The sequence below is a fragment of the Rattus rattus genome, chromosome 1 (genome assembly GCF_011064425.1).
Source record: "Rattus rattus isolate New Zealand chromosome 1, Rrattus_CSIRO_v1, whole genome shotgun sequence".
In the NCBI taxonomy this organism is placed as follows: Eukaryota; Metazoa; Chordata; class Mammalia; order Rodentia; family Muridae; genus Rattus; species Rattus rattus.
In genome coordinates, this window is record NC_046154.1 from 53,414,359 (window position 1) to 53,433,691 (window position 19,333).

Below are 19,333 nucleotides of genomic sequence, written 5' to 3' on the forward strand. Positions count from 1 at the left end.
TTAAAAATTCCCACACCAATGGCATGTTAGCATGTCACGGCCTAACTGCATGAGGAATCCTTACACTAGTGCCTTTCATTTGCCTACTCCTGTTAGATCCTCTCTGGTAAAATTATAATCATAAATATGATGTTTTCCTGAATTCTATAAGACATTTCAGAAGATTACCAAACTGAAGGGTCCTGGCATCTCCCAAGTCTGTATACCTGGCTGGTCAGAAGTTCAGGTAGCCTGGAGGATCCTTAACGTGTAGCCAGAGTCTATAGTGGAGCAGCCACCCAAATGACTTAATGTGTGGGTTATGTGTCGCTGAGCACGGGAGTTGACGTCGGGCCAGTTGGGGCTGAACTGGAATAAACTCTCTGAGCATGCTTACGCTAAATATATTTATCCTGGACTTCAGCATCATCTGGCATCATCTCCTCGTAACACTAACACAGAAGTCCTGTGTATATAAAGCTGTTTGTTTCAGAAGGAAATCCCGGAAAGAGAAAAGCAAAGAGCTTGGTCGTCAGTATACCGTGATACCAAAGTTCCGAGTAGTCAGAAGACGTGTGCTTCTGTCAGCTGCTACAAAGGAACTTTGTTCTCTAGGTCAGAGAAAGGTGGGGACGAAACAAATCTGCATTTTCAACAAGACAGGCCCACCAGAACAATTACAGGGAAAGGCCCCGGCTCTTGGTTCACCCAGGCTCCAGTAGAGTGGTGTGTGCCATTATTCCTGGGTTTAGAAGCGGCAAAGAGCCAAACTGAAGGTTTAACATTTAACACTTACTAACAGTACAGAGAACAGAACCACAAAACTAGATTGTACCCACCAAACGGCCAAGATGTACCATCTCGCACAGCTGACTAATGATCATTAACAGTTCTAGAAAGGAGATAAACAAGCCTAAGGGTGCATTTGGACACGCAATGCATGTTTTTACATCTCGCATGCCATGCAGCATGAGTGACACATGTGACAGTCTGTGCTGGAGGGGGATGTGTGCTGCTTACCTGGCTTCACGGCCCGTCCACAGAGCTGGGGCTGCAGAAGAACTTGTAGCATGGCAGGATTGTTTAAACTTTTCATAATCTGTACTGGATTGGGTTCTGGCAGTAATCCCTTTTGATTACTCTGCATCTTCAGTGTGAACAGAAACAACAACGGAAGCATAAGTAAAGTCCAAAGGCGCTCCTCCTACAAGCCGTTCACCTGATTTGTTTCTTGATGAATACAGCTTGTTTACACCATGCACTTACTGAGTGCTTTCTACTACAGCTCCCAACAACAATGACACATGTCCCATACTACTCACGACGGGCGGTCCTCATCTGACGCCTGTCCAACGCCAACCGGCTTCCGATAAAACTAACACTTTAATACTACAAGTTCCATTACAAAACACAAGCAAGACAATGCTAAGGAGATGGATTTCCTAGCAAAGCGTTATCTCACCGGCCCAGCACTAGAACCCCGCACTACAAGCAGGCTTCCTAGACTGTTGGTGGATCCAACGTGGGAGAGCTTATCTTGACTTCAAACAAAATTTTCCTCTCCTGAAAGTTTATTTCATCACTCTGTGGTGAAATGGAGATGAACTAAGCTGCATGGCTACCTAAAAGTGTGAATCACCTTTTAGTTTTAAAAGGCATGAGAGTTGGTGAGATAGTTCATTGGATGAAGCACTTGTCACACAAGTGACGACTGGGGCTCAGACCCCCAGAACCTGCAGAAGAAAAGCTGGGCGTAGAGCAGAGCGATACCTTAGCAGGTAACAGTGCTTGCAGCCAAGCCTAACAACCCGAGTTTGGTTCCCAGGACCCACACGGTAGGACAGGACGGCTCATCAAAATTGTCCTCTAACCTCTCTAATATGCACTGTAGCATGTGCATACATAGACTCTCTCTGTATATATGCATATCTTTATACATGCACACATATATACATATGTATACACACAGACAGAGATTATATATATATGAATACACACAGACAGAGACATATATACATCCATATGTATACACACAGGCAGAGACTCTATATGAATACACACAGACAGAGACATATATACATATGTATACACACACATCTACCCTCAAGAAAGGGAGAACTGACAAGGACAGTTAGGTCTCTCTCCTAACCCAGCATCTATAAAACTGAGAGGAAAAGAAATACAGACTCAAGACACAGACATGGCACCGGCAAGAAGCCCTGTTTGGATAGGAAGTGTGCAGGCACACATGTATAGAGAGCAAGAAAGCCTAGGTCCACAGAGAGCTCGGGGACAGCTTTGGCAGGTGGCACTGCACAGCTTTCTCCACCATTCCCTCAGGGGAGCTGGGCTCTCCGGGCAGCAAAGGCTGCCCAGAAAAAGAGCAGCATGGGCCTACTGATGCCTCAGAAACAAAGAGGAGCAGCAGGTGGTATGTAAGCAGAGGACGAAGACCAGACAGACAGCGCTGGTGTGGGCTGACGCTGCCCACAGACCGTCTCCTTTCTGACTAGCGGCATCCTGAGCTCCTCACACCCACAGCCACAGTGAGGTTCACTGAGGAACGTGATGCCTAGAAAACATAGGGCTGGGAGCAAGGTACAGCTGCGCTGTGAGGCAGTGCCCAGTGTGGTGGGGAAAGCCCGGAGGACAGTGGGCCAGAGCTCTCCCCGTCTGTCATCCTTAAATCCTAACAAACTCAGGCTTCCCCTCTAGGCTTCCCATCATCCCTTTTTCTACCAAATTCGTAGAGTAGATGTATGTGTGTGTATGTACGGAGGCTATGGAGCAGCGCACTGCTCTACACTGAGATCTACAATGACCCTTTCACCAACCCGTAAACACTGGCATACAAGGAAGCTCGCTGCACCCTCCCCCAAAACATAAGTATCCAAAGAAAAGAAAACTTGATATCTGGGGACTAGAGCCACTCAAACAAAGGCAGGAGGCGGGACTGTTTGTGACAGAGAAAGCAGAGGTAATGGACAGGAAACTAAGATCGCCCGCCAAACATGACAGATGTCCCAAAGATAGCTAAGTAGCCTTATAAAGGGTGGGGGATTTTTTTTAAACTAGTAACATGAGCAGGGGCACTCAGTTATAAAGGCCCAGTGGGAAGCACTAGCATGAAAAACGAACATATAAAGAGAAAAATCAGCCTTCGGTCACTATAAATAGTATTGCTCCAAATGTGTCACACGGACTAGAAGATCCTGAATCCTCAAAAGCAAGCCCATAAACCAGCACGGGGGCCCCTATCCTGTAGATAAAGGCTTCAGAAACTCCCAGAGCACTCCACTGACCCTGGAGCCTGTGCGTGTTAAATGGTGAAACAGACATGATTCAAAAGAAATCAGTGATCTAAAAGAGGTTAAAGAAACAAAAGATGCAAACAAAATCAACAAGAGCAAAATTAGTGGGGCTGGGGATTTAGCTCAGTGGTAGAGCGCTTACCTAGGAAGCGCAAGGCCCTGGGTTCGGTCCCCAGCTCCGAAAAAAAGAACCAAAAAACCAAAAAAAAAAAAAAATTAGTAAGGGGGAGGTGAGAGTAACAGCAGCAGTAGCAGCAGCAAGGTGACAGGGGATAGAGGCCAAGGACCAGGGACCAGGGACCAGAGGCCAGAGGCCAGGGGCCAGGGGTCAGGACTTGTTCAACAGGGGCCCCTGCAGGAGAAAAGGTGAGAGGTATCTTTGGAAATTAGCTGAGAGATGCACCTTATTAAAGAGGGCCTAAGGAGCGCAGAAACAACCATCAGCCACTGGGGTCCCACGTATGCGGCTAAAGAGCACACAGTGGTCATAAAGGTTATAAACACCAAAGCAAAAGGTGAAAAAGAAATGAAAAAGGAAATGCTATGAAAAGCTTCCAGGAAGAACACATCTCCTAAGGAACAAGGAGCCAACCACAAACAGCTTCTTCCTAGAAACACTAGACTAGGGAGACGACAAACCAACACTAACCAAGAGCTAAGGGAAAAACGTCCCAAGTTAGATCTATATATTCAGGGGGCGGGGGGCAGTGATCAAGTGTGAGAAAGGCGAAAACTGTTCCCAACTGCCCACACTCTGAACAGCTTTTACCACATGAATGGCTTCACTCAAATCTCCCTGGGAGGAAATGTTGCAGTCAGAAAAGAGGTAAATGCAAGACAGCATTGTGTGACGTACAGAAGTTAAAGTATCCTATCATAACTTTGTAATAGGCAGGCCCAGGAAACAGATGATTCAGGGCAATTCTAAAGTAAGGGACTGGGACTAACTCCCATGGAGTGGGTAGGAAGGAGGAAACAGAAAGGTGTGTGTGGGGGGGGGTGAGCTAAGTGCAAAGACAGGGTGCTAAGAATGGAAAGGGTATTGATGAGTTAGGAACAATTACCAGTAGGAAAGAGATAAAACGCAGCCTAGGAGGACGGTTTCCCCAGTAAACACACTTGCCACAACCCCTGAAGATCTGAGTTTAAACCCCAGAGCCTACATAAAACTCCAAATGCAGAGGCATGTATGCATCTGTAAGGCACACCCAGCAGAGGTGAGAGGTAGGGACAGGAGAATCAGCCAGAATGTATAGGCCGCCCAGCCCAGAATGCACAGCACAGTAAAGGAGGCTTTGCCTCAAGCAAGGTGGAAAGAGAAATGACCTTGGAAAAAGTTGACCTATGACCTCCACTGCACACTGTGGCACAAGGGTGTGCTTGCTTCCCCAACCCCACTCTTAAAAGATAAGGGGCTGGAGAGATGACTGCAGTTAACATTAGCTGCTACTCTTCCAGAAGACCGGGCTTCAAGCCCTAGCACCTACGTGACAGCTCACAACAGTCTGCAACTCTAGTTCCAGAGGACTTGACCCCGTCTTCTGGCCTCCATGAGCACTGCATGCATGTGGTGCACAGCCGTAAATCAGACAAAACACCCATGGTACACATAATTTTTAAAAATGAAAAAAACTGTCAGGTGTTAGGTGCACACCTTCAATCCCAGCACCAAGGAGTCAGAAGCAGGTGGGTCTCTACGTTTCTGGTCAGCCTGGTCTAAATAGTGAGCTCCTGGACAATGAAGGCTACCTGGTGAGACCATCTTGAAACAAACACAACGAAGAAAAGAAAAAGAAAAATGAGAAGACAAAACGCACAGCAGAAGACAGTTCCAATAGTTAGAAATATGGGAAAAAGGCAAAATGGTTAGTCAAAAAAAAAGCATAAGGAAATAAGATACGTAGAACACCAACTGGACAAAAGTCAGAGCACACATTAAAAGATGCTTTAAATTTACCCATAAAAAGACATGGACTTCCATATATGATTTTTTTAAATGTTAGCTATCAGACACACACATTAAAAAAAAAATACACAGAAAGGCTGAGATGAAGGGACGGCAAACATAAGCCAAAGAAAGCTGAAGCCAGGGTAACATCAGAAAGGGGTCCTTTCAAAGGCACATGTACTGATAAAGCGACCAGTGTGCCTCCAACAGATGGCTATCAAGAACACACTGCAAAATCTGGAGCAGCAACTACAGAATAGGTAGAAATAGAAAAACTGTCCATTACAGAGAAAAGATTCTAGGACACTAACAGATGACAATGATAAAGAAATGAGGAAAAGAAAAAAGGTAGAGAAGTAGTGTATTCCCACACACGTGTGTGCACACACGACTTTATAGCCATCGGGCACAGTGTCTGAGCCATTTCCAAGCATGAATGGCACATGCGAGAGAAATTGGCCACATAACAATACACAAAGCTCGCAACGTTACCTTATCTCCACGTCAATACACAGGTTGTTTCCCAATCATGAACAATCAAAAATCACCAAGAGAAAATTAACTTGAAAATCTATGGCAATATGGTAGGCTAGAAGCTGACCATGTGAAGAAGAAATGCCAAGGTAAGAAAAAGACAGGCTCTTTTGAAGAGTGCAGAGAGACAGGACAGGGCAAAAAGGGAAGAAAGACAGCCACGCTCAGTACAGCTTCAGCCCCATGGCTCCCAGCAGCAGAGGCGAAGCAGAAACCTCATCAACAGGTAAGACAGGAGGCCCAAGTGAAAAGAGAGCCGCAGTCCTACCCACAGGACAGGCCCCGATGGTATCGAAGCCTTAAATTCCAGCTGCCTGTCATGCTGACACAGTGACTTTGCCATGAAGTTCCCCAAGTGCCACCGTGAGAGCTAATCTACTGTTTAAAACCGAGCGGCCCTGGGGCCTGGAAGAGTGCAAGTAAGGGAGCCTGAAGCCCTCCTGCCACAGTTCCCAGATGGGGAAGAGCCCTGGAAGACAGCTGTGGAGAGCAGAAGGCTGACAGGAAAGCACGGAATAAGCAATTTCACGGACTGAACATAGAGAACAAACTGTCAACCAATAGTGCAACAACTGGCACCTTTTAAAAACTGACAAATAAGGACAACCCAAGACAAGCGCAAACTACAGCCGTATGGCAGGTTCAAAGCTGACCATGTGAAGAAGAAATGTCAAGATTAAAAAAAAGACAGACTCTGGGGGCTGGGAGATGGCTCAGTGGTTAAGAGCACCGATTGTTCATCCAAAGGTCCTGAGTTCAATTCCCAGCAACCACATGGTGGCTCACAACCATCTGTAATGAGATCTGATGCCCTCTTCTGGTGTGTCTGAAGACAGCAACAGTGTAATCATATAAATAAAATGAAGGGGGGGGGAAGACTACTCCAAAGAGAAAAAAAATTCGAGTTTGTCAAGATCGAGGGATGTCATCCAGCTAGCCCTGTGGAGGGTATTTAAAGGAACCCTATAACATTGAAGAGAAAGCCTCAATCATGAGAGTTCAGGAAAAGATAAATTTCATGAGAGAAGATGTACAGAGTTAGGAAGGAAGGTCTCATCCCAACACAAGTAAGCTAAGCAAACTGTAATATTCACAGGGAGAAAGAAATGAACAATAACCCAACCAACACAATTACATCCTCAACACTAACCTAGAGTGTAAGTAAATGCCCTCAACTCATCTTAAAGACATACAGATTAGCTGACCGGAAGAAAAACAAAATTCAACTAGCTGTCATCACCAAGAAACACACCTCCCTGGCAAAGACACCAACAGACTAGGAGTCAAAGGCTGAAGCAAAACAAGTAGAAAATGAACCAGCAGTTATTGGATTGTCTGATAAATACACTGGAAACCAAATAAAAATAGATAAAGAAGGTCATTACGGGGTTGGGGATTTAGCTCAGTGGTAGAGCACTTGCCTAGGGAAGCGAAGGCCCTGGGTTCGGGTCCCCAGCTCCGAAAAAAGAACCAAAAAAAAAAAAAAAAGAAGGTCATTACGTACTAATAAAATCAACAATTCATGAAGACAATTGCAAATACCCATGCATCATACCCTGGGGCCCCCAATTTCATTAAAGGTCAGATAGGGCCTGGTAGAATAACTGTGTTATTTAGTATCCTACTCTTTAGATAGGGCATTCAAACTGAAAAGTCAACAAAGAAGAAATTCCAGAGTTAAACTACACCACAGACCAAATAGACTTAACGAAACTACAGAGTGGCCAAAGCTGCTATCTTCTCAGGAGTCCATAAAGTGTTCTCCAAAACTGATCACATTCTGGGCCATAAGGCCATTGTTGACAAATACAAATGAACTGGAACAACCTCTTGTATCTTAAATCATAGTAAAATGAAGCAAGACATCAGTAGTAAGAGACTACACCAACACCTGGAGACTGGACATCTTGAATAAAGGAGCCTGGTCAATGACAAAAACCAGAAAGGAAATTTTAAGTTTCTAAAAATAATAATAATAAAAATAAAAACATGATTTACCAGAGCTCTTGGGCTACAGCTAGAAAAATGTGTAGTTACAAGTCTTTACACTGAAAAATAACAGATCAGACAGGATCTTGTGTCCCAATCAGTTGGTAGGATTATGTGCCTCAATGTCTTAGAAAAAACCAAACAAGGCAAACCCCAAAGCAGTAGATCACAGGAATGTGATCAGGGCAGAAATTAATGAATGAACTTCATTAATTAGGAGCTGAAGGAATGACAGGTACCAAAGAGTAGGTTCTTTGAAAAAGTATGATTACCTGAAATAATTAACCCGAATTAACCTGAATTAATGAGAGGGAAAAGGCCCAATTAATACACCTGGAGGTAAAGATTTACAATTTCATTGTAAATGAGTACAAGGAAATACAGAGCATCATAAAAGAATATTTTTGAATTTTATATATATTTTTTTTAATTCTTTTTTTCGGAGCTGGGGACCGAACCCAGGGCCTTGCGCTTCCTAGGCAAGCACTCTACCACTGAGCCAAATCCCCAACCCCTGAATTTTATATTTTTAAAAATGGCAATTGTAGGAAACATAAATTCCTAGACACCTATGATCAATAGGAAAACCAGTAAGATATGAATAGCAGAGAAAGATAATGAAACAATAAGGCTCAAGTAGTAATATAAAGTCTCCTAACAAAGAAAAACCTACCACTAGAGTGACTGCTCAAGCCCACCAAGCCAGCTGACACCAGTGTTCCTCAATGTCCCATGAAGCAGAGTGAGCGAGACCACTACCTAACTCTCCTAAGGTCAGCATTAACCTGATACCAAAACCAAGGAAGGGAAAAACAACACAAGTCCTGACTCATTTCCTGAAAGAACACAGGTATAAAAACTCAATAAAAATATCTTCAATCCAAATTCAAGAACACATTAAGAATATCATACACCGTGACAGAGATGGCTTCACTCCAGGGATGCATGGATGGTTCAACATATGCAAATCCAGAAATATAATACAGCCTGCATAACTATGCCTTAGGACAGAAATCTCATCACTATTCAATTGACCCAGGAAAGGCCTCAGTCACAGGTCTGCATCCCAATGATAAAAGAAAGCCCCAAAGACACTAGGGAAACAGTAGGGATGTGCTATGCCATAGTAAGGGGCTATATGAGAAACCCATAGCCTCTACACTAACCATGGAAAACCATCCACAAGCATTTCCTCTGAAACCAGGAGAATAGGCTGTCCACTCTCTCTTAAGCAGAGTGTGCAAAGTCTTAGCTAAAGCAACAAGAAATGAAAGTGATTCAAATACGAAAGGATGGAGCTAAGGTATTCTTATTTGTATGTACAGTTTCTATTCTTTAGGAGCCTCCAGATACTTAGCAAAGAACTATATGTGCCTTTAGCCAAGTGCAACACATATAAATCTGTACCTTAATGTATCAGTAACGAACTTGCCAAGAAAGAAATCAGGAAATAAATGCTGTTAAAAATACCTTTAAAAACACCCAGGAATGAACCTCAAGTTGAAACTGTAAGACAACAGAGAAAGAAACTGAAGACACTAGGAGATACAGACCTTCCATGCTCGTGGACTGGAGGAATTACTTATGTGAAAGTAAGCATGTTACTAGAAACAACCTACACACTCAGGGCTAACCCCATCGAAATCCTGATGGCATTCTTCACGGAATTAGAGAAGAAAAATCACCATAAAATTCATAAGGAAGTAGAAAAGATGCAAAATGACAAAGTGGCCAGAAGCAGAAGCCGCAGTGCTGGAAGCATCACAATGGCTCATCTCAGTAACCAAAGCTACACATCTCAGCACTGGCATCTAACAGGCCACAAACCAAGAGAACGGAGTAGACAATCCAGAAACCAGCCCAGGGGTTACAGCCCTTATCTCCAAGAAGGCTTTTGAAAACATACGGAGAAAAAGACAGTTCCTTACAAATGGTGTTGGGAAAACTGGGTATCAACGTGCAAAAGAATGAAGCTGGGCCCTTCTCTCTCAGTAAGCACAAAAACAACTCAAAATGGACGGAAAGCCTTAATGTAAGACCTGAAACTGCTAGGGGAAAAAAGAGAAAATACAAAATAGACATAGGAAAGAAGTTTCTGGAAAGGAATTAACAGAGCTCCCAGAATGGACACGTAAGATAAGATTGCACTGAGTTCAAAAGCTCCTGCAAGATTAAGGAAACAGCCACGAAAATGATTAGATGTTTCTCAGAACAGGGAGTGCTTTTAACATATTAGACAAGTGATATCTATAATCCATAAAGAACTACAAAAACCATACACACATACCACACACATCACACATGCCACACACACATCACATCACACATGTCACACACACACACAGCACACACACACACAGCACACACACACACAGCACACACACACACAGCACACACCACACACACACATCACACATGCCACACACACACATCACACCACACACACACATCACACACACACACACACACACACACACACACACACACACACGAGTGACAATTTGGGGGAGGAAGCAGAGTCAGTCAGAAAAGAAGAGGGCTCACAGGGGCAAATAAGAACAAAGTATGATGGTACACACACTTGAAAATATTTGTCACAAACAGTTTCTTCTTGCTAATTAAAAACTCAAATAGGGAGGTATGGTTTAGTGGTTAAGAGCACTGGCTGCTCTCCCAGAGGATGAGGTTTGATTCCCACCCAGATGGTGACTCCCTCTTCTGGCATCCTCGGGGACCAGGCAATGGACGTGGGGCACATACATACAAGAGGACAAAACTGTCATGTGATAAAGTAAATTAATGTTTTAATTTAAAAAACTACAAAAATTGAAAATCCATACCTCAAAATTTGTGACACATAAATATAATATTTGTTAGAAGTAAACCCATAATGTATTATTTATTTATTGTGGGGTTTTTTTGGGGTGGATTTTTGTTTTGTTTTGTTTTGTTTTGTTTTTTTGAGACAGCTTTGTTCTACAGCCCTAGCTTGTTAGGAGCTCACTATGTAGTCCAGGTTGGCCCTCACTCATGACAATTCTTTTGTTTTAGCCTCCCCAATGCTGGCCTATAAATGTACTTAACATAAAATAAGATTTTAAAAGGGAGGAGGGGTGGAGAGATGACTCAGCAGTTAAGAGCACTGATTGCTTTTCCAGAGGTCCTGAGTTCAATTCCCAGCAACCACATGGTGCCTCACAACCATCTGTAATGGGATCTGATGCTCTTTTTTGGCATGTCTGAAGACAGCTACAGTGTACTCATATAAATAAATCGTTAAAAAGAGAAAAGACTAGGGGCTTGAGATGTAACTCAGTGGCAGAGTACCTACCTACCAAACATTAGACCCTGAGGTCAAGTCCCAGCACCAAACAAACCCAGAAAATAAGAATTAAGTGTTGACATCAAGAAGGATGGAAAGAAATTAGCCTCACCACCCCCACCATCAACAAAAAGGGGAGAGTAAAAATGCAAAGCAGAAATGAGAAAAATATAAAGGCAGAAATGAGCAAAAGAGGAAAATCTGAGGAACAACGAGAAAACAAAAGCTGGTATTTCGAAAAGGACAAAATAGAAAACTCTTTCCTGAGGCTGCTGAAGAGAAAACAGAAAACACGAACTACACAGAGTGAAAATGAAGAAGGTACGCAACATCTTAAAGTGCTAAGACGTCATGGTCTGAACATATCACACGTAACCAGGAGAGATGGTCTCATGTAGCAGTCACTGGCACCACAGAAACAAACATGGAAACAGAATCTCCACAGACAGCACTCAGAGGTCATCCAGGAGCCCTCTGCAGTGGGCCTCGCAGAGACACACTCAGCTTCTCCAAGTAGACAGTCCTGCATTATACAGGCTGATCCTGAACTAGAGAGAAGATGCGGAAGCCATCGAATGACAGTGAGGTTAGTCTTGTCTCAATTCCAAAATTAAGTAGTGATCATGTTTTCAAAATTAAGTGCCTGCCTCTTCTGAGCACATCTCCAAAGCCATGTCCTATAAAAATATTAATAAATCAAATTGAACAATGTCTGTGCCGGGGGTGGGGGTGACCAATGATGGTTATATCGAAAACATGGAGTGAGTAGAGGTGGACCATGGGAGGGGTACACTGAAGGAAGAGAGGAGGGGCAGAGGGGACAAAGAAAGAACACTGCACGTTGGAGTATTTGGAATACTCCAAATACGGAGACCTAGATTTAAACACACATGATGGAATGAGATGAAGGCAGAGAGAACTGTGTGGGGACACATGGAGAGGACATGGACAGGTATTGAAGGTGATCAAGGCACAACGGCATGTGTGTGTGAAATGTCATAGTGAAACCAATTATTTTTTTACACTAAAATTTTTTTAACTAAAAGGATGCCTTCCATGAAACAAATCTATCAATTGTAATTTACCACCTGTGTGCTTTTTCCTTCGGCTTGATACAATGTGGAATCTTCTGAGAGGAGGAGCCTCAGTTAAGAAAACACCTCCTTCTCTTGGGCCCGTGGGCAAGTGTGTAGGGCATTTTCTCGATTAGTGATTTATGAGGGATGGTCCGGCCCACTGTGGGCAGTAACCACCTCTGGGCTGCGGGTCCTGAGTGGATAAGAAAGCGGGCTGAGTAAGCCACAGACAGCAAGTCAGCAAGCAGCACGATGTATGCCTCGACTTCAGAGCCTGCCTCCGGGGTCCTGCTCGAGTCCCTGCCCACTTCCTCAGTGACAGACGAAGGCTATACCAAAGACGCCCTTTCTTCTTCAAGTCACGGAGTTTATCACAGCAACAGAAAGCAAAATAAGACATCGTGTCAGTCAACTCGAGGATAAGTCACACGGTTATCTGAATTGTTGCAGAAAAACTTTGCCTGCTTGTGTTTTTTTCTTCAAATTTCTAATTTCAGAAACTTGATTTAAAAAAAAAAAACATACCAAGAGCCCATAAAATGCACTTTTCTTAACAACTTGCTTTTAAAGTTTAAAAAAAAACAAAAATCAAAGCTTCCTCGCTGTCCTTGCTACCTGCTTATGAAGGTCTCATGCACCACTCCAAGATTCACCACTCATGGACAAGAAGGGAGAGTGATGTGACCCAGGCTAAGGAAAAAGGGATCACATGTGTGCCCCATGGGCTAGAAGACAGGAAGTTAATGGCATAGGAACTGTGGGGGGTATCACCCTGATCTCGCGGGTGAATAGGGACAGCTGTACTGGAGGTGAGGAGGGAGGCCAGAGACGAATAGCCGGGTCTGTGGTGCACCATAATAACCATATCTGGTTATGACAGCACTGAAAAGTGAGCATTAAGAGGAAAGCGACTTCCTTTAGAAATGCTAAGGCTGGAGTTGGGGATTTAGCTCAGTGGTAGAGTGCTTGCCTAGCAAGCGTAAGGCCCTGGGTTCGGTCCCCAGCTCAAAAAAAAAAAAAAAAATATGCTAAGGCTGGGCTGTTGACTTAATATAGTGGCAGAAGCTGTCTCAGTTCGTTCCTGTCCCTGGAGACACAGGTTTACTGATCCACCAACACAGGCACAGAATTTACCATTAGTGAGTAGTAACTGAGGAAATGGGAGTCCATGAGGGGAAGAGAGAGAGAGAGAGAGAGAGAGAGAGAGAGAGAGAGAGAGAGAGAGAGAGAGAGAGAGAGAGAACACGAACTGAGTTCAGAACCCACTGATATCAACCTTCAAGGGCACGACCAACTCAGGCAAGAACAGACAGGAAAACTCAGGCCTGGCAGGATTCACGGTCGAAGAGGTTTTAAATATTACAGATCTCACAGTCCAACACTGCAGATCACTTAACAGATCTGCATAGTAGAAATGGCTGTTGGGGCTGGGAAGGTGGCCTGGGCAAGAAAGTGCCTGTCATGTAAGCATGAGGACCAGAAAAGACTAGGAACGATGGCATACACCTGTAACCCCAGTGCTGGGAAGGAGGAAGCCAGCCAGCGTCACCCACAGGGGCTTGCTGGCCAGGCAGTCTAGCTCAATAGGCAGGGTCCAGGTTCAGTGAGAGATCCTGTCTCAAAAATAAGGTAGAGAGTGACTGAGGATTGAGGAAGACAGCTAATGTTGACCTTTGGCCTCTACACACATGCACACATGTGGACAAATATGAACACATATACTCACACAGAAATCTCTTCGTGAGAGCAACTTACTTGAAGGAGGAGGTGGACACTATGTGCATGCGGTGGAGAGCAGATGGAAGATTAGGAACTGGGCCAAGGGGCCCTGTTAACGTCACAGTGGTTGTAAAGCCACTATCTAATGTTCTCCCCCAAGAGAAACACAAGATACTTATGGCAGCTGGGAAGGGACTAGTTTAACAGGCAAAGCTAGGGAGAGACAGAGGGTCAGGAGCCCCCAGCTGGGGACACTGCCAGGAGCCCGGCATGACCGAGAGGAGGCATGGCTCCTCCTCTGAACAGGAAAGGGACATTCTTTACGCATACATCCTGGGCACTGAGTAAGAGCTTGTGCATGCTGAAAAGGAAGTTAGTAGTGAAGGGAAAAAAGATGGATGCCTGACTGTGATACCTGATCTTCACAGGCACCACGACCATCTCACAGAGACAAGAGCAGGCACAAGGCACAAGGACAAGTTTTAATGGCTGCAGGAGAAAGCAGGAAACAAAGGATGACAGGCAAGCTAAGGCCTGTGGGGGTCAGGGACGCCATATGCTACTCACTTTCAGGGGCACCAAGACACATCTAAGAAGAAGCAGTGCCCCGACCTTAGCCGTCAGGGACTAGACTGGTTGAGAATTGTAAACTCTGCAATTCCAATTGGGTTACAAGGTGAGCAGAGGAAACGAAACTGACGACAGCGAAGAAATGGCTAAAGTAGTGACCTTTGAGAGTAAGCAGCCAAGGATGCTAACTCTGGAAACAGAGAGACAAAGGATCCAGGGTCAGAGGTGAACTCAGAGTAATAATAGGGGTGGAGGGCAACAGCTGCCCCCACCCCCACCCAGGCCCAGACCACCTCCTCTGCTTTCCTGCTCATCTACTTAGGGCTGGCTTTCCCATGGCCTGACTGTCACCTGTAGCTCTGTCGTTTATACACCTTGTGAGTTCCCTATGCCAAATTCAACCTAAGTCCTCTGACTACGCGCCACAGCCTTAACTTTAGCATCAACCTACCACCTGGCCATAGCTCTCCACTCATGGTTCAACCTGACCACTTAGCTCGCTCTCCAAACATTTAACCCAGCTCGGCTTCCAGTGACTACTCAGCCTGCCTCCTTTGGGTCACCAGATTTAATGAAGAACACAGGATGTTCAGTGAAACCCGGAGTTCAGATAAACAATGAATAATTTTAATAGGATTCCGTCTCACACGAAAACTGTGTTCCCTTGGCAATCCTATCCTCCACCCCCATCAACACATGTCAGCGCCTCACCCGTTCCTTAATGCCACACTCAAATGTCATCTTCATCATGAAGTTTGTCCTGGTCCTCTCGAAAGCGTATGCCTCCCCGCTTCCTTCACTGAACCATCAAATACGTACTGGGCTGACATGAAAACGGTGAAGGCATAGTCCCTATCTAAGGGGCCTTCCAGCTAGAACAAGTCACAGGAAAGGGGCAAGTGTCTGTCGCCAGGTGAACAGAAAAGAGGCGGACATCTTCCTCTGCTTGGAAGCTGAATACTACACTGTAGGAATCTATGTTCTGAAAACGTCTAGGGATAACCAGCATGGCACTTGAGACTTAAAGCTCTAAGACTAAAATGTTTGCTGAATGAAATTCTTTCAAAAATGACTGTGGATAGTGGCTGGGGAGGTAAAGTACCTAGGGTATAAAGACCAAAGCCTGGGTCCCACTTCTGGGAGGCTGTAAAAGCTAGGCAGCTGTGATTGCCGACAGTACTCCCAGCACTTGGGAAGCACCCAGGGAGCCCCAGGGCAGGCTGCTAGACTTGCTGGAATGGGTGAGCTCTGGATTCAGTGAAAGCCTTGCCTCCATAAATAAAGTGGAGAGAGATCAAGAAAACCCTGGCACAGCCTTGGGCTTCCACATGTAAACACATACATTACTTGCACATCTGCACATAAACCTCACACACAAAAATTACCCGAGATGACTACATTTTCATAAATCCTCTCTCGCTCTCTCAACTTCTGGCTTGGTTTGACTTATACCGCTTGGCCAGCTTTTTAAACAATACACTTATGGTTTAAAAACATGAATGTCTTCAGCGTATGGAAACTACAATAGCCCAGGGAATGACTACTAACTGTATCTAGACTTGGAAGGCCACGATAGTCTTCCGATTGTCTAAGCAGCCACTCACCGCGCGCTGAGCCGCTATGAGGGCTGCGAGAGTGCTTCGCCCTGGTGCTCCTGGGGCACAGAAGGACAGTTGAACTTGGCTCCCCTTGATGGTGATGCCATCTGCCACCTGCTGGACCTCCTCAGCGTGCTCCGCTGTGCTATATTCAACCACTGCAAAGCCACCACCGTGACTTCCTTCATCCTGCGCAAGCTGATACCACACAGCACATTAAAAAGGAGATTTGGAAATTAATTTATGATCATTTGTTTACAGTAATCGTTTCCAACTTCAACAGCTAGGCCCTCAGCCTGTACCGGCGACAATATTAAATTTCTTCTCCAACGGGCTTAGACACAGTTGTTCTCGAAGATAAGGATTTCGATCCAATTATTTTCTTCTTCTAATTTAACAGTCAATAATCTCCTAGTTAAGAAACATACGCAATTATCAATTAACAGAAAAAGGTAAACAGGTAAATAATTATATTAAAGCTTTCTCCAAAGCATGACACCAGATTCGTGAGTAATGAAACACTGATTATTTATACACCAATGACAAATGGTGCCAGCAAATGAAGAGAGGTGGGCGGAGCCACGGTCAACTTCTAGTTCAACACATTAAGCAAATCCCAGGAATCCGGTCAAACCAAAAAATAAGTCTTTTTTTTTTTTTTTTTTCTTTTTTTTTTCAGAGCTGGGGACCGAACCCAGGGCCTTGCGCTTGCTAAGCAAGCGCTCTACCACTGAGCTAAATCCCCAACCCCCTAAAATAAGTCTTATTTATGAAAGCCATGCTTCGGTTTGACGCTCTATCACTGGCAGCACACAGCCTTCCCTTTAGAGTATGGGCTAACGAGCTGCCACACATGGACCTGGGCCTCCTTCTGTCACCCACCTGCAGGCAGGAGTGTGCAGGATGACAGTAAAGTCCTGGCTCTACAGGCTTGCATGAAGAGCAGAGGGAAGAAGGAATACATCACTACCACACGGTTCCAAGATTCAAACACATCTGATGGATCTTAATACACACTCCAAGGTGACAGTGGTGACAAAAATCAGCTTGCATCTTTAAGAAGTCACAAACACACAACCCTATTATGTGGGTTTTATAGCTCATGTTAACATTACAAATGAATGCTTTCTGAGTCCTTCATAGTTTTTTGTTTGTCTACCTTAAAAGCTTAACTTTTGTTGGGTGGTGGTGGTGCACACCTTTAATCTCAGCACTTGGGAGGCAGAGGCAGATGCACATCTGTGAGTCCCAGGACATCCAGGGCTACACAGAGAAAACCCTGTCTCAAACAAACACACAAACAGTGTAACTTTTACTTCACTGTTTTACTTAGGCCAAGTTTCCATTTCTCTCCCCTTCAAGATCTTTACTCCTTTAAACTCTCCTAAATTGTATTTTTCTCCAAAAAGCTTTTTCCAAATGTGTAGGGCAAAGGAAAAATACCTACCTCTTCCAAGTATTCCTTTAAGAACTCAATTCCTCCTATAATTGAAACCAGATCTTCAGATCAGAGCTGCTGAAGCCAGCTGTCCCTCTGGTCCCTTGACTGCAAGAGAGTGTGTCTCCAGCCAGGGCACCCTCTGATAGCTTACCAGGGACAAGAGCTTGAACGTGACAGACCCATGGGTAAGGAGCCATGGAGATGCCACTTTAATATATGTCTAAAGCTTTAAAATCACTCCTGAAGTTGTTTCAGTGAGATGACATTCACTCTTACCTAAAGCATTCCACCCGAAGGCCTCCTAAACAAATCTCTTTAAAACTACATCAGCAGGGTTGGAGTGGACACTCAGCTCAATACCAGAACTACACAAAGTAGTTTCCATTCTTTTGAAGCATTTTAGCAGGAGCTAAGGGTCACTCATCAGAATAGTAGAAACAGAGTTTACCACTGTATAGCTTGACAAAGTGATGTGTAAGGTTCCCACTGACTCTTGGGCTCTCAGCTCAGATCATGGCTCTGCCCCTCACGTGTGTTCTGATACGCCATGGAGATTTAAGGATAGACACAGGATGACAGCACTATGTAAATCTTGGTATTCAATAATATCGGGACATCACTAGACCAATCTGCTTCCAGTAACTGAGAAGGGTGGGTCAAAGGTTTGTCACAGAATATTGTAATTTAATAAAAGTCTTTAATGCTTCACTACTGGGATGGGAAGAACAACGATGTGAGAAAAAGCAAGATGGAGCCATTCATACTAAACTCTAAAATATGCATACAGCCACCCAATCTCACTCGCATGTGCAGAATCTGGAAAGGACAATCTTCTAGAAAGTAGGGAGCAGATGGCGTTCAGCAGTGGACAATGGAGTCACCAGTAGAAAGGTTTGTTACAAGGTATAAAATTTAAGGTTGATAGGAAAACCTAAGTTCGGGAGATCTAACACAAAATATGCTCCATCACAATTAACAATACACTATGTTCCTAAGGCACTCTGAGTGTGGATAGGGAGTGTTCCCATCACAGAAGATGGCTCTGTGAGATAATGCTTGGTCAGTTGGCTGGCTTTAGGCTCCCTTCTATGTGTGCACATTGCACAGCATCATGCTAGGTATAACAAATGCATATAATTGTATTTATCCATTTAAACATACACTTGTGCATTATATACATACACATGCACAATCCAACTCCAAAATTTCACTGCAATATGAGAATTTGACAACTGCTGGGAGAGAAGGAGAAAAGGGAGGGAGTTAAGACAGGAAGCATGGACGTGAAGGGAGGGGGTAAAAAGGAGGACATGAAGGAAACAGAACTGGTCTGTTGCTGTCAGAGAGCTGCAAGGTGAGGTGTCACACAGCAGGTCTCTGTGCAGTTATTAGAATGCATTGACTGTGATAAGGTGCTTGGAAATCCTCACCCGTACAGCCAGGATCTTCTCTGCATGCCTCCTCCATCACAATCCCATCCAGACAGAAATGGGCGTTCATCTTAACCTTTATCCCAGTTCAATATTCTCCAGTAAGTCACTCTTCATAGAGGACTGGCAAACATTTGTTCACTTGTCACTCTCACTTACAAAACTGGAGTGCTGAGTCCTGCATAGCCATACAGAAGGTACAGGTAACACTGTTCTCACCCCTGGAGCAGAGGTCCAGCTGGTCATGGGCCTCCACAAGTGCTGATGGTTGCTAGGCATAAGACTTGTTTATATAATAATGAACATAATTTACTTTATGTTCCTCCTTTAGGAAATATTCTCCCTGCTAAGGTTACTGGGGAATGACCTCTGTGCCAAGGTTAATGACTCTATGATAATCAGAGACAGCTCAAGTC

At 44.4% G+C, this 19,333-nt stretch overlaps 1 protein-coding gene across 1 annotated transcript in view; it reads right to left on the minus strand.

The window, feature by feature from the left end:
- The window catches only part of Raver2 (ribonucleoprotein, PTB binding 2), an 80,243-nt gene that overhangs the window by 22,611 nt on the left and 38,299 nt on the right, over window positions 1-19,333 (minus strand). Inside the window, exons 4-5 of the mRNA XM_032901774.1 lie at window positions 16,053-16,244; window positions 1,000-1,126 (exon numbers count right to left, since the gene is read on the minus strand). Coding sequence (XP_032757665.1) covers window positions 1,000-1,126; window positions 16,053-16,244 — 319 coding nt within the window. The remainder of the gene's footprint in view (window positions 1-999; window positions 1,127-16,052; window positions 16,245-19,333) is intronic.